The sequence below is a fragment of the Melanerpes formicivorus genome, unplaced genomic scaffold, assembly GCF_026170545.1.
Source record: "Melanerpes formicivorus ecotype bairdi unplaced genomic scaffold, bMelFor1.0.p_v2 SCAF_19, whole genome shotgun sequence".
Taxonomy (NCBI): Eukaryota; Metazoa; Chordata; class Aves; order Piciformes; family Picidae; genus Melanerpes; species Melanerpes formicivorus.
Window position 1 is genome coordinate 15,632,488 of NW_027142371.1, and position 12,742 is coordinate 15,645,229.

At 58.7% G+C, this 12,742-nt stretch overlaps 1 protein-coding gene across 1 annotated transcript; it reads left to right on the forward strand.

Annotated features, from left to right (window-relative positions):
• The first annotated feature begins 3,052 nt into the window (after positions 1–3,052).
• Positions 3,053–12,742, forward strand: OPRL1 (opioid related nociceptin receptor 1). The gene is made up of 4 exons (XM_068150421.1): positions 3,053–3,241; positions 3,678–3,931; positions 11,342–11,697; positions 12,009–12,742. Exons 2-4 carry the CDS (start codon positions 3,705–3,707, stop codon positions 12,530–12,532), a joined length of 1,107 nt encoding a protein of 368 aa, XP_068006522.1. The 5' UTR covers positions 3,053–3,241; positions 3,678–3,704; the 3' UTR covers positions 12,533–12,742.

A 12,742-nucleotide genomic window follows, 5' to 3' on the forward strand; every position in this document is an offset into this window, starting at 1 on the left:
TGTGGTTTCCATGCACCTCCTCCACCTAGCTGATGGTTCCTCTTAGTTGGGGAGGGCAGATGTGGCTGAGTTAGGAGTGGTGTGGAGCAGCACAGTCAGTGCTGGGCGCTGTGCTCCTGGGCAGGCTCTGTGGGTGCCCTGCTGTAGTAAATCCTCCCTCAGCTCCTGGGGTGTCCCCTGCTGCCTCCCTGTGAGCCTCCTGGGCACTCAGCACTGCAGGCAGGGCTGCTGCTTCTCTCTGCTCTCTCAGCTTTGTTTCTTGGCTCTCTGCATGGAAAGCTTGGAGCAGCAGTTGATCACTTTTTCCAAGAAATGGGCTGGGGGAAGCAGCTTTGGGTCCTGCCCACGGGAGGCTGGGTGACCTTTCTCCTCACCCTTGGTGTCTGGATCCCAGTGGACACAGGGAAGACTTCCATGAGGAAGAAGTCTGAGTCTCCTGCTCCTGAGATGCCTTCCTGCCCTCTCTTCATCCCAGTGATCCTGAGAGCAGGAAGTAAGGCAGCAAGAAGAAGGTGGCAGCAAGAAGTTCTACACAGAGAGAGTGATTGCCCAGGAATGGGCTGCCCAGGGAGGTGGTGGAGTCCCCATCCCTGGAAGTGTTCAGGAGGAGACTTGATGGGGTGCTGGGTGCCAGGGGTTAGCTGTTTGGGTGGGTTGGATTGGTGGGTGGGTTGGACAGGATGATCTTGAAGGTCTCTTAGGTCTCTTCCAACCTGGTTTGGTTTATTCTAAAAATTAGCTTATTCTGATGTTTGTTTATTCTAAGAGCTCTGGGAGGGCAGAGGTGGTTGAGTCAGGAGTGGTGTGGAGCAGCAGCCCTGAGGCTGAAGGGCATGACCCTCCTGGACCCTTGAGACCTGCAGGAGTCCTGTGGCCACTGCACTTCAGGACATGGTTTGTGGTCATGGTGGCCTGGAGCTGAAGGCTGGCTTCAAGGAGCTGGAAGTTCTCTTCCATGGGACACAGTTCTGTGCTTCTGTGAGATGTGAGCTGGGTGGAGGAGGAGAAGCTTGGGGAGAGGCTTTGTAATCCTGGACACAAAGTCCTGGCTGCCAGTGGCTGAAGGATGCAATCATGGTGTCCTTGCACAGCAGCCATTCCCAACCCCAGGCTGTGTGGAGGCAAGACAAACACCACCAGGAGACACAGAGGTGACCATGGTGCATCTGCTGCACTCCACTGACACCAGAGGAGAAGGTGAAGAGCTCAGTGCAGGTCCTGGGGTGGCAGCCAGCAGAGAGAGCAGAGCTGGATCTGCAGCCTCCCTTCCTGTGGCCTCCTGGGCTGCCTCCTGCTGATTTACTGCTGTCCTTCCTGCAGCCTCTGGAAATCAATCCCTCGACAATTAAGGTGATGTCTAGTCAGTATTTATTGCACACTCAGTAATGGACTAACAAAAGCTTCCTTCTAGCTCTGAGGCTGTGTTTCATGAGAGGGCTGCAGCACTGAATCCCAGCTGGGTGAGGGTTGGAAGGGACCTCTGGAGCTCACCCAGGCCAAGCCCTGCTCCAGCCCAGCACCCACAGCAGCCTGCCCAGGAGCACAGTGCCCAGGGGGGGTTGGAGGCTCTGCACAGAAGGAGACTTGGCAACCTCCCTGGGCAGTCTGCTCCAGGGCTCTGCTCCCTCACATCAAACAACTTTCTCCTCCTGGTCAGATGGAACCTCCTGGGTTCCAGTTTGTGCCCTTTGCCCCTTGTCCCTGGGCACCTCTGAGAAGTCTGATCCCATTCTCTTGATGTCCCCCTCCCCCCCCCCAGCTCCTTCAGCTCTTGCTGAGCATTGCTCAGCTCCCCTCTGGGGCTGCTCTGCTGCAGGCTCTCAGCCCCAGGGCTCTCAGCCTTTGCTCCTCACAGAGCTGCTCCAGGCCCCTCAGCAGCTCTCTCTCCTCTACTACCAGGTGATAGAATGAGAGGAAATGGCCTGAAATTGTGCCAGGGAAGGTCGAGGTTGGACATGAGGAAAAATTCCTGTCCAGGACAGTGGTCAGGCACTGGCCCAGGCTGCACAGCGAGGTGGTGGAGTCACCCTCTCAGGAGGGGTTCAAGGAGCCTCTGGCCATGGCTCTCTGGGCCCTGGTTTAATGGCCATGGTGGTCTTAGGTCGAAGGCTGGAGTCAGTGACCTTAGAGATCTCTTCCAAGCCGAGCAGCTCTGTGGTTCCAGGAGAGCTGAGCGCAGGATGGTTTGGTCACCACGATGCCCTTTGGCAAATGCCTCTGCAGGAACACCAAATATTTGCACTTTAGTCTCCCCTCAGCTCTTGCTCCTCCTTGCCTCTCATGCCAGTTTCTAGGTCAGACTCCCCAGTTCTCTCCCCCTGCACCAGCTCTGTGCTGCAGGGGAGGAATTCGCTTCCCAGCTCCCTGCTGCCCCCAGCCTTCCCTGCCGGCTGGGAGCCCCCCCGGCTGGGAGCCCCCCCGGCTGGGAGCCCCCCCGGCTGGGAGCCCCCCCGGCTGGGAGCCCCCCCGGCTGGGAGCCCCCCCAGGTAAGCTGCAGGACCACTCCTCGCCTGGGGCCCGCGGTGGGGCTTGGGGGGTGGAGGAATTCTGCTGGACCTCTCCTCCTTGCTCCAGGGGTGGGATGGAGGTGCTGGACCCCTCCTCCCATTCCGGGGGGACACGGTGATGCTGGACCCCTCCTTTCCATTTTGGGGTGGGGGGAAACTGATGCTGGACACCCCCCAGAAACCTGCTCCGGGGGTGGGGATGGCGATGGTGGATCCCCCACCCCTGCTCTAGGCGTGGGGTGGTGATGCTGGACCCCCCTCCCCTTTTCCTTGCTGCAGGGGTGGGGCGGCGGGGGGGGGGTGTCGCATCTTGGGGCTCTTTGCCCTTCGTGTTTCGTTATTTAGTGTTTTATTCTCCTGTCTTCTTTTCCTCCTCTCCCCTCCCGCTCTTCTCTTACGCAGTGGGAGAAGACAAGCAGCCGGGGCTGGCTCTGCCCAGCCGCCGTCCTTCCTCCCTCCTCCTTCCTCCTCCCTCTCCCCACATCCCTCCCTTTTCCTTAAAAACGTGGGCTCCGGGGTGCAGCCCCCAGCGCTGGCAGCATCCCTGCCTGCATCGCTGCCTGCCAGGAGCAGCCTTTCGCCCCCCCTCCATCCGCCGCATCGCCCCCCCGGCTGTGCCCGCAGCCCATTTCTGCCCCCGCTCCTCCCAGCCCGGGGGTGTCTGGATGCGGCCAAGGGGTGCGCAGCCCGCTCCGGAGCTGCGTTAGAACGGACCCCCCCCGCACCCCCGGCAGGTAAGCAGCTTATTGTCGGCTTGGGGCTTTGCCTCCTCTGTTCGCCAGGGCTGGGGAAGGGGCGGCCGTGCCCCAGCAGCAGGGCGAGCCCCCAGCCCCAGCGGAAGGATGCGGGGGGCGCTGGGAGGTGTTGGGGGGCACGGGGCTGCATGTGAGGAGTCCCCAGCCTGCGGGTAGGAGCACCCCAGGCTCGGGAGCGCCGGGGCGGGGGCGCAGCCTGCGTGTCCCCAGTGCCGGTGGTGTGGGGATGTGAGCTCAGAATGCACCAAGCTCTGGGGGCTGCTTCCTGTTAAATTGCTCTTGGAGAGGTTTCTTGGCGGGGGGAGGGAGCTGTGCTGTCCCCAGCAGCAAAACCCTCTCCGGCGCTGCTTGGCTGCGACCCTGCATTGATCCCTCATTGATCAGCAGATCTTAAACTGCCTCTTTGGTGCCCCAGGTGCCTGGCACAGGCTGGTGTTGCAGGATGGATCCACTCTTCCCTGCCCACATCCTGGAGGACCCTGACCTGCGGAAGCTGCTGAACGACTCCTCCATGCTCAACCTGAGCTTCCTCCCCAGCAACTGGTTCAACAACGGCACCGGGGACAGCTTCCTGCCACTCAGCATCAAGATCACCATCGTGGTTGTCTACTCCATTGTCTGCATCGTGGGGCTGGTGGGCAACTGCTCCGTGATGTATGTGATCATCAGGTAGGGCACGCAGGGGAGCTGCGGGGAGGGCCGGGAGCGGGGCCGGGAGCGGGGCCGGCCCTGTCCCGGCTCGTCCCGGGGGCAGGCGCAGGGGGCAGGCGCAGGGGGCAGGCGCTGCCCTGGCAGTGCGGGGCGCTGGAGGGGCAGACGATGTGACATTGGCTTTACTGCTTGGGTTCTGTTTGTCTCTCTCCCTCCCCAGGCTGCGATGAAGCTTCCCCACCAGCTTTCAGCTGCCCTCTGGTGCCTCCTAAAGTTTAACCCTGAGAATGGAAGGGGGTGACCAGATCCGCTCCCCAGACACGCTGGGCTGTGGCGAAGTGCCGGGCGGGGGGCTGGGTGTCCCTGGGGAGGGCTGAGCGTGGGGAGCCTCCTGCTGCCAGGGCCTGCTGCAGCTGGGACAGGACCTCTCCCTCTGTGTCCAGCACCCCAGCTGTGGCTGCAGGTGCTGCTCCATCTGGGAGCTGGAGCTTTCCAAAGCTGAATGTGATCACAAGGGAAAGGAGCTGCTGGCAGGCTTGCTCTTAGGTTTAGAGGGGGAAAACAAACCCCAAGTGTGGCTCTCCCAACTCCTTGGGAGCTCCAGGCACGAATCAGATGTGGCAGGACGCTCAGAGGCGAGGGCAGCCTCTCTGGCTCCTGCTGCTGGAGGTGGGAGGGCAGGGGGAGCTTTGCAGAGGGCTGGAGCACGCAGCATGCAGCACTCCAGCGGCGCTGCCCAGCCTCCCTGCACGTTGTGGGCATGTTAAGTGTTCCTGTCTGCTTCTGCTGTGGTTCCAACCTCCCCATTTCCTGGAATCAGAAACCTCCTTCCCCTCTGCAAGTACAGAGCCAGCTTTATGCCACCTTCAGGGCTGTGGCTGTGCCAGCCCCTTCTGATCTCCACCTGCATGCTGAGGAGAGAGCTTCCATTTTAGACAGGTTCCTGCTGCAGGTGGAGGCTGCCAGCAGGGAACAGACAGGGGGGAATTAGTTTTCTCCTCCAACAGAGGATGAAAATATTTAGCAGGCAGGTACTCAGGAGCTGATGAGATTAAATCTTGCTCCTGCCAGGAACTCTGCAGCTTCCAAAGCATCTTTCCCTTCAACACACACACAGGCTGGGGGAGATGCTGCCAAGTGAACTCTTGGGCATCACAGGCTGGTGAAGGGTGACACAGTCTCTGCTACAGGGTGAAGTGACACAGCTGTCATCAGGCCACCTCTCTGTGCTCTCCCCACTGAGGAGCTCACATGGGCTCTGGGGAGCTGGGATGGGCAGAAGAGGTTTGTGATGCAGCAGAGCCACGTTTGGAGAGGTTTCTCCTCAGTGTAGCAGCAATGATTGGAGGAGGCATGGAGTTTGTGGGTGCCTGGGAGTGTCAGCAGTGTCTGTCCCCTGGTGATGCAGCTCCCTGGGTATGGCTGAGATGGGCTGGGAGTCCTTGTCCCATGTGTGAACCTTGGACCTGTGTCTGGAGGGGAAACCTTGGCAGAAACCTTCTTGTCTGCAGAGGTCTCATTGGGATGGGGGCAGCAGGATCCTGCCTGGAGAGGTCTAATGAGGTGTGGAGGGGGCCCTTGACCTGTGCCTGCTGGGGAAGTGATAAGTGAGGAGCTAGGTCGTGTGTAGAAGTTGCTGCTTGTCCCCATCAGTGTCTTCTGGGAGCTCACTGATGGTTGAGACCAAAGCTGAGTTCTGGCCAGGGAAATGGGGCCATGCTGGGCTTGGTTTGAAGGTTGGACTCAATGATCTTGAGGGTCTCTTCCAGCTGAAGCTCTCCTGTGGTGCTCCATGGTTTGGTAGGTATCTGCAGCTCTTGGCTCTCTGCTCAGCATCTTACTCTCCAACCTGCTTTCATTGTCCAGTCAGAGGTCAGGAGCAAATCTGGTGATAAATTAGAGATGTTGGGAAACATCAGGATTCTAATGTCAGCACTGGAGGAAATGGAAGGATCAGGAAGGCTTCTTTGCTCCTCTCCAGTGAGGAAGTGGAAGGATCAGGAAGGCTTCTTTGCTCCTCTCCAGTGAGTTGCTTGGTTTGGGGTTTTTGTTTTGTTTTGCTTCTCAGTGCCAAGGGAAAGTTTAAAACCTCCTTGGACTTCACCAAACAAATCCAAATCTGAAGCCCCCTCTGGGTTGTTCTCTCTGCTGCAGGACCCAGCCTCCACCCCACTGATGCTTGCTGTGGTTTTGGGGTGAGGAATAGGAGAGCCCATGAGGGTCTGGCTGTCAGCCCCCCCCGGTGCTGAGCAGCACTCTTTGGATGAGGCTGAGAAGAGCTCTTCTCAGGAGCAAGGTTTCCTGGACAGTAAAGGGTCTGTTGTGGAAACCTGCCTCAGCTGTGGCTTTGTTCTGCCTGCTCCTTGTGGAGCTCCTTGTCAGGGCAGATAAAGCCTCCCCTCCCTCCTGCAGATTCCTCTCCCCTGCACACACTTCCTGTGCTGCTCTTCATCACTGAGCTGGGCAGGGGAACAGCATGAGGCAGGGAGGGCCTGGGAGCAGAGAGGGCAAACAAAGCTGCTGAGGGTCCTCTGCCTTACTGCCTGAGTCCTGCAAGGCTGGCCAAGAGCTTCACTTCTCATCCCAAAAGCAGAGAAGGGGAGGGATGATTTGTTCTTGCAGTGGCCCTGGGGGTGGCTGAGCCATGGCTCGTGGGGAGGGAAGTGATGCAGACCCAGAGGTTGCTGCACAGGGTGTGACAGACCTCAGCCCTCCACTGGTTCCAAGGGTCATAGAACTGCCTGGGTTGGCAAAGACCTCCAAGACCATTGAGCCAACCTTGACCCAACAGCACCATGGCCACCAAACCCTGTTGGCCACCAAACCCTGTTGGCCACCAAACCCTGTTGGCCACCAAACCCTGTTGGCCACCAAACCCTGTTCCCCAGTGCCATGGCCACAGGGTTCCTGAACAGCTCCAGGGCTGGGGACTCCACCACCTCCCTGGGCAGCTTCAGATCCCAGCTGCTGTCCCCAGCTCTGTCCTGCTGCTGTGAAGCTCACCAGTGCTGCTCTGGATCAAGCTTGTCTCTGCTCACCAGGGTCAGGCCCCCATGGGAGTGATGTCTCCTTTCTTGGGCACTTCCTTCTGCAGCAGCTCCCTGTTGGGAGCCCAGCAGAGCGCTGAGGATGCCCAGCTCAGCTCTCCAGCTGAGGGAGGCTGTTCTGGAGCATTTTAAGCAGCTGTTTAGGCAGATTAGGGCAGTCAGCCTCCTCCAGTTCCATTTACTGCTTCCAGGTGATGCTTTAGGAGGAGGGAAATGATGGGAAGGTGCCTGGACTGGGCAGGCTGCCTTGGGGGTGGTTGTGCCAGCTGTTATTGTGCTCGGAGATGGCATCAGTCCCTGGGAACAGGGGTGAGGGCAGCTGGCTGTGGTGAGACAGGGAAATGAAGTTAATTATGACACTGCAGAGATGCAGATTTCTTAATAGAAAGCTTTTGAAGGGAAGAGCCTGGAGCAGCTGCGTGTCTGAGCTGAAATTCAGCCTCTTCAGCACAGCCTGGCCCCAGGGGATGCTGGAGGAGCCATCTGAGACCTCAGCTCTCTCCAGCTCTGCCTCTTCCAGTCGTTCTTGGAAAACTAAAAGGACAATTGTTCAGGGAGGGGAAACCCACAGCCAGGGCTCTGTGCTGTGCAGAGTGAGCAGAGCTGGGGCAGGGCAGGGAGGTGAGCAGGAGGGGGCTTGGTGTGGCAGTGGATGCCAGGGGCAGGTCTGCAGCTGCCCAGGCTCCGTGCCCCAGCAGCACAGAGCAGCTGGGCTCAGGCAGAGTGGTCACAGCAGCCATCTGTGGCCCTGCTAAGGCAGAGCTTGTGCCCCCAGTGTGTGGTGGAGGGCTGGTGGTTTCTCCTGGCTTGGGGGGGATGAGTGGGAAGGAATTAGCCACGTGCAGCAGTGATTCTGAGCTGTGGGCTGTGGGACTCAGCCCCCAGTGCTTTCCAAGGGCTGGGCAGCTCCCAGCAGCACTTAGGACTGGAGTAGCTCAGCAGAGGTGTGGGAAGAGCTGCAGCACATGAACAGGGATGAGACCTTCCTAGACCTCAGACCAAAGCACCCCTGCTGGTGGCTGTGCACATGCTCAGGGCTGTCTGGGCATCTGTGCAGAGGATTTTGCAGCCTCTGTCCTCAGCATGGCAGAGATCAAAGAATCATAGAATGCAAAGGCTTGGAAGGGACCCTCCAAGGTCTTCTCGACCAAACAAACCCCCTGCAGGCAGCAGGGCATCTCCACTAGTGCAGGTTGTTCAGGGCCACATCAGGTTTGACCTTGAATGTCTCCAGGGATGAGGCCACCACCACCACCTCCCTGAGCAACCTGTGCCAGTGTCTCACCAGCCTCACTGTGAAGAATTTCCTCCTGCTGTCCAGCCTAAATCTGCCCTGCCCTAGTTTCAAGCCATTGCCTCTCATCCTATCCCCACAGCCCCTTCTGAACAGTCCCTCCCCAGCCTGCCTGCAGCTCCCTTCAGGCACTGCAAGGCTGCTCCAGGGTGTCCCTGGAGCCTTCTCTTCCCCAGGCTGAACAGCCCCAACTCTCAGCCTGTCTCTGTAGAAGAGCTGCTGCAGCCTTCTGATTATCTTCATGGCCATGCAATGTCCTCATCCACTCTGCTCCCTAGGCAGCACCTTGAGGAGGGAGTGGGGGCACCACTATCACTCAGTGAGACTCAAAAGGCAAGAAAATCATCTGTCCAGAATCCTTGCTGCTCACCCTGACTGGTGACAGACCCCCCCCAGACTCTGCTAAGCACTGCCAGGTAATTGCTGGGCTTTGTGTGGCTCTCAGCAGCTGCTCTGGGGAGCATCTGGCTGCCAAGGCCAAAGGGATGGAAATTTGTCCTTCCTGGCTCCTCTGGGGTTTTTGTCACCTGTTGAACCATTGAGGATAAACTGGCTTGGATTGGATGATTTCAGGCTGGAGGGGCTTTGGGAAGGTGCTGAGAGCAGCAGGGACAAGCATGGTGTGGGTGTATGGCCAGGAGGACACAGGCTGGTAGGTGCCAGACCAAGTGTCAGCCTCATCCAGCCTGGGAGCTGGCTGGGAGCAGAGATGCCACCGAGCTGGTGCTGGCATGGCACTGCCAAAGGGTGGGAGCAGCTCATCAGAAAGATCCTCCCTGAGCCTTTTCTGCTCTGTTTTGCTTCCCTGCCTGTGTCTGGGGAGGGTGGCAGAGGCTGTCACTGGTGCCAGGGCGTGGGGTGGGACTGGAGGGAGCTGCTCAAGGTGAGCAGCACTGTCTGCATCCCAATTAGCTGGAGCTGTGAATGTCAGTTTGAGAGGCTCTGAGAAATAAAGAGCTCCTGGAGATCAGGAGATCCTGGAGTGGTTCAGGGTGGTTGGGGCTCTGAGCAGCCTGCTCCAGCTGTCCCTGCTGACTGCAGGGCTTTGGGCTGGATGACCTCTAAAGATCTCTTTCAACCCAATCCCTTCTAGGAGTCTATGCTCATGGCTCCCCAGGGCTGAAGTCCTTGCTCTGCTCCTCCTGCCCTGGTGTCTGCAGTCACAGTTTGGGTTGTAGGTTTGCTGCAGTCAGCTGGACCTTGGCCCTGGGGCATCTGGAGCTGCTTGCTGCCTGCACCCTGCCGTGGCTGGGTGGAGGAGGAGGAGGCATGACCCAGCAACAGGTTTGCATTTTGCCAGGGTGGAAAGCAGGACCCCAGAGCTGCTTCCAACCCATCTCCTGCTCTCCCAAATCGCAGGTTCTCCTCGCTGGAGCACATCTTTGTTCCAGGCAGTGCTGCCTGAGGTCCACTTAGCACAGCAGAAGGAGGGAGAAGCTGAGTGCTGAGCTGATACCCAGGCGCTTTCCCTCTCGGGCTTCAGCAGCCGGGAGGAGAGGAGATTACTTTTGTGATGAAGGTAGAGCAGGAGGGAGAGCTGAGAACTGCCCTGTGGGAGATGCTCCATTAGGAAATTGCCTCTGTGATTGAGTGCAAGAAAGTGGCTCAGCAGGGAGCTAATGTTCTTCATGGAGGCCAGCGGCTTATCCATCAGAGCTGCGCCGCGGAGGGGCCCTTAGCTGCCTCCTAAAGCCTGGGAGTTTAATTCTTCCTCTTTTTGGGGGTCTAGATTAAGCAAGAGAACACTCTCGGTTCCCAGGGGACAGGGAACCAGAGGTTAATCCACCGAGAAGTGATTCATTGATTCTTTTGTTGTGTTTGTTTGTACTGAACATTCTGGAAGTGTTTGGGAACATTGCTTGGGTGGGATGAGGGCTGCTGGCCCTCGGTGTGCAGAGGAAGTGGAGCTGCAAGTAATTAATTAGGAGCAAATTAATATCCTCCACATCTCAAGAGAACAAAATCAGCCTCAACACAAAAAGTCTCCTTGCAGGTAGGTGGTAAGTTGGGGGGGGGGGGGGGGGGGGGAGTGTCTCCTCTGCAGGTCCTTGTGCTGGGGGAGGGAGGGGAGGAGGGGAGGTGACTCTGCTCTCACCTCAGGGTGCTGCTGAGGAAAGAATCCTAACGTTCTGGAGTGGTTTGGGTGGGAAGGGACCTCTAAAGGTCACCTCCTCCTGCCCCCCTGCAGTCAGCAGGGGCGCCTGCAGCCAGAGCAGGCTGCTCAGAGCCCCGGGCAGAGGAAGGGTTCCAGGGATGTGGCATCCAGGGGGCTGAAGCTCAGCTTGTTGGGGTGGGCCCAGTGCTGCAGAGTGGAGTTGAGAGTTTGCTGTTCTGGTTTGACAAAAAAGAGCTTTTCTTAGGTCAGATCAGAGCCTGTGATAGCTCAGCTCACATCAGGCTGGGAACAGTGCTGTGGTTTCTGGCTTTAAGTCTTCCCCTCCACTGGACTTGCTCTCCATTAGCACACTCCATCGCCTGCCCTCCCTGGCAGCCTTTCTGCACAGGCCCTTGGTGGAGTCAACCAGAGAGGAGCTGCAGGGTTAGAATTATAGCTGCTGGAGCTCTTTGCTGCCCAGAAGAGCAACATCCTGCAGCTGAAGTGTTGGACTGGGTCCCAGAGTCACCACTGAGCTCCCATTTCTGCAGCCTCTGCAGGGACCTCTGGGTGGGTTGATCACTCTCTCCCTGCACCGTCTCCACGTGCCGAAGGAGCTGCCTGCCAGCAGAGCCAGGTGAAGCTCCCCTTGGGGCAGGCAGTTTGTGCAATAAAGTAACAGGGAAGGGACAAAACCCCTCCTGAAGCAGAGCTGACTCCTGGCTGCATCCACAACCTTCCCATTCTTCAGAAGGAGCCATGGTGCTTCCACAAGGCCAAGTGCAAGGTCCTGCACCACCTGGGCTGGGATCTTTGCAGCACAGGTTGGGGGATGGTGAGGTTGAGAGCAGCCACGAGAAGTCAACCTTGCTCCAGGAGAAAGCTGCACCACCTCCTTCCCAGAGCAGCAGAAGGCCTCCTCCAGTAGTCTCCCATGTCGTCCCTGTGGTGGCAGCTGGGGCTCTCACCACTGCTCCTTTCCTCCACTGCAGGTTCACCAAGATGAAGACAGCAACCAACATTTACATCTTTAACCTCGCCCTGGCCGACACCTTGTGCCTGATGACCTTACCCTTCCAGGGGACAGACACCTTCCTGGGCTTCTGGCCCTTCGGCAACGTGCTCTGCAAGATTGCCATCTCCATAGACTACTACAACATGTTCACCAGCACCTTCACCCTGACCATGATGAGCGTGGATCGCTACATCGCCATCTGCCACCCCATCAAGGCCCTGGACATCCGCACGCCGCACAAGGCCAAGGTGGTCAACGTCTGCATCTGGGCCCTGGCCTCTGTCTTCGGCATCCCAGCAATGGTGATGGGGTCTGCAGAGAACGAGAACAACGGTCAGTAAAAGCCCACCCCGGGGGTGGGAGGTGGCGGTGGCCAGGGGAGCCCTGGGCTTGTAGCCCTCCCCGTGGCTCCCCGGCACCATCAGTGTGGGGAGCTCTGCCGTGGAGCCGTCTTAGCCCTTTCCTGCCTGCCTGCCCGTCTTAGCCCTTTCCTGCCTGCCTGCCCGTCTTAGCCCTTTCCTTTCTGCACGCCTGCTCCTGCTTTGCCAGCTCCAAGCACGCCCAGACCGCACCGAAGGTGCAGGAGCCTCGCTTCTTGGCCGGCTCTGCTGACCTGCTTCTCCTTTCTCTTTGCCCCCTCGCAGAAATCGATTGTCTGATCAAACTGCCTTCACCTGTGGATTACTGGGATCCAGTGTTTGGCATCTGTGTCTTTCTCTTCTCCTTTATGATCCCCGTGCTGATCATCACCGTCTGCTACAGCCTGATGATCCGGCGGCTCAAGAACGTCCGCGTGCTCTCGGGCTCCAAGGAGAAGGACCGCAACCTGCGGCGCATCACCCGCATGGTGCTGGTGGTGGTGGCGGTCTTCATCGTCTGCTGGACTCCCATCCAGATCTTTGTGCTGGTGCAGTGCCTGGGCGCCAAGGCGGAGAGCGAGCTGGAGCTGGCCATCTCCTGCTTCTGCACCGCCCTGGGGTACGCCAACAGCAGCCTGAACCCCGTGCTCTACGCCTTCCTGGATGAGAACTTCAAGGCCTGCTTCAAGAAGTTCTGCTTCCCCACCGCCTTCAGGACCGAGCTCCAGATGTCCAACAGGATGTGCAGCATCGCCAAGGACGTGGCCTACGCCTGCAAGAACTCGGAGGGGACTAACAATCCGGCCTGACTAGGCATGGAAATCCCCATGGTGGCTGTCACCCAGCAGAGTCCGACCACCCCCACCTCGGAGCTGACTCAGATAACAGCTCTTTAGCAGGACCTCCAGGCTGAGAGGCCAGACCTGAGGCCACAATCTTTTGGGGGTTGGGCAAACCGGATCCTGCAGGAGCATGCAGAAGAACGTGAGCCCCAGCGGCGCGGCTGCCGCCGCAGCGCC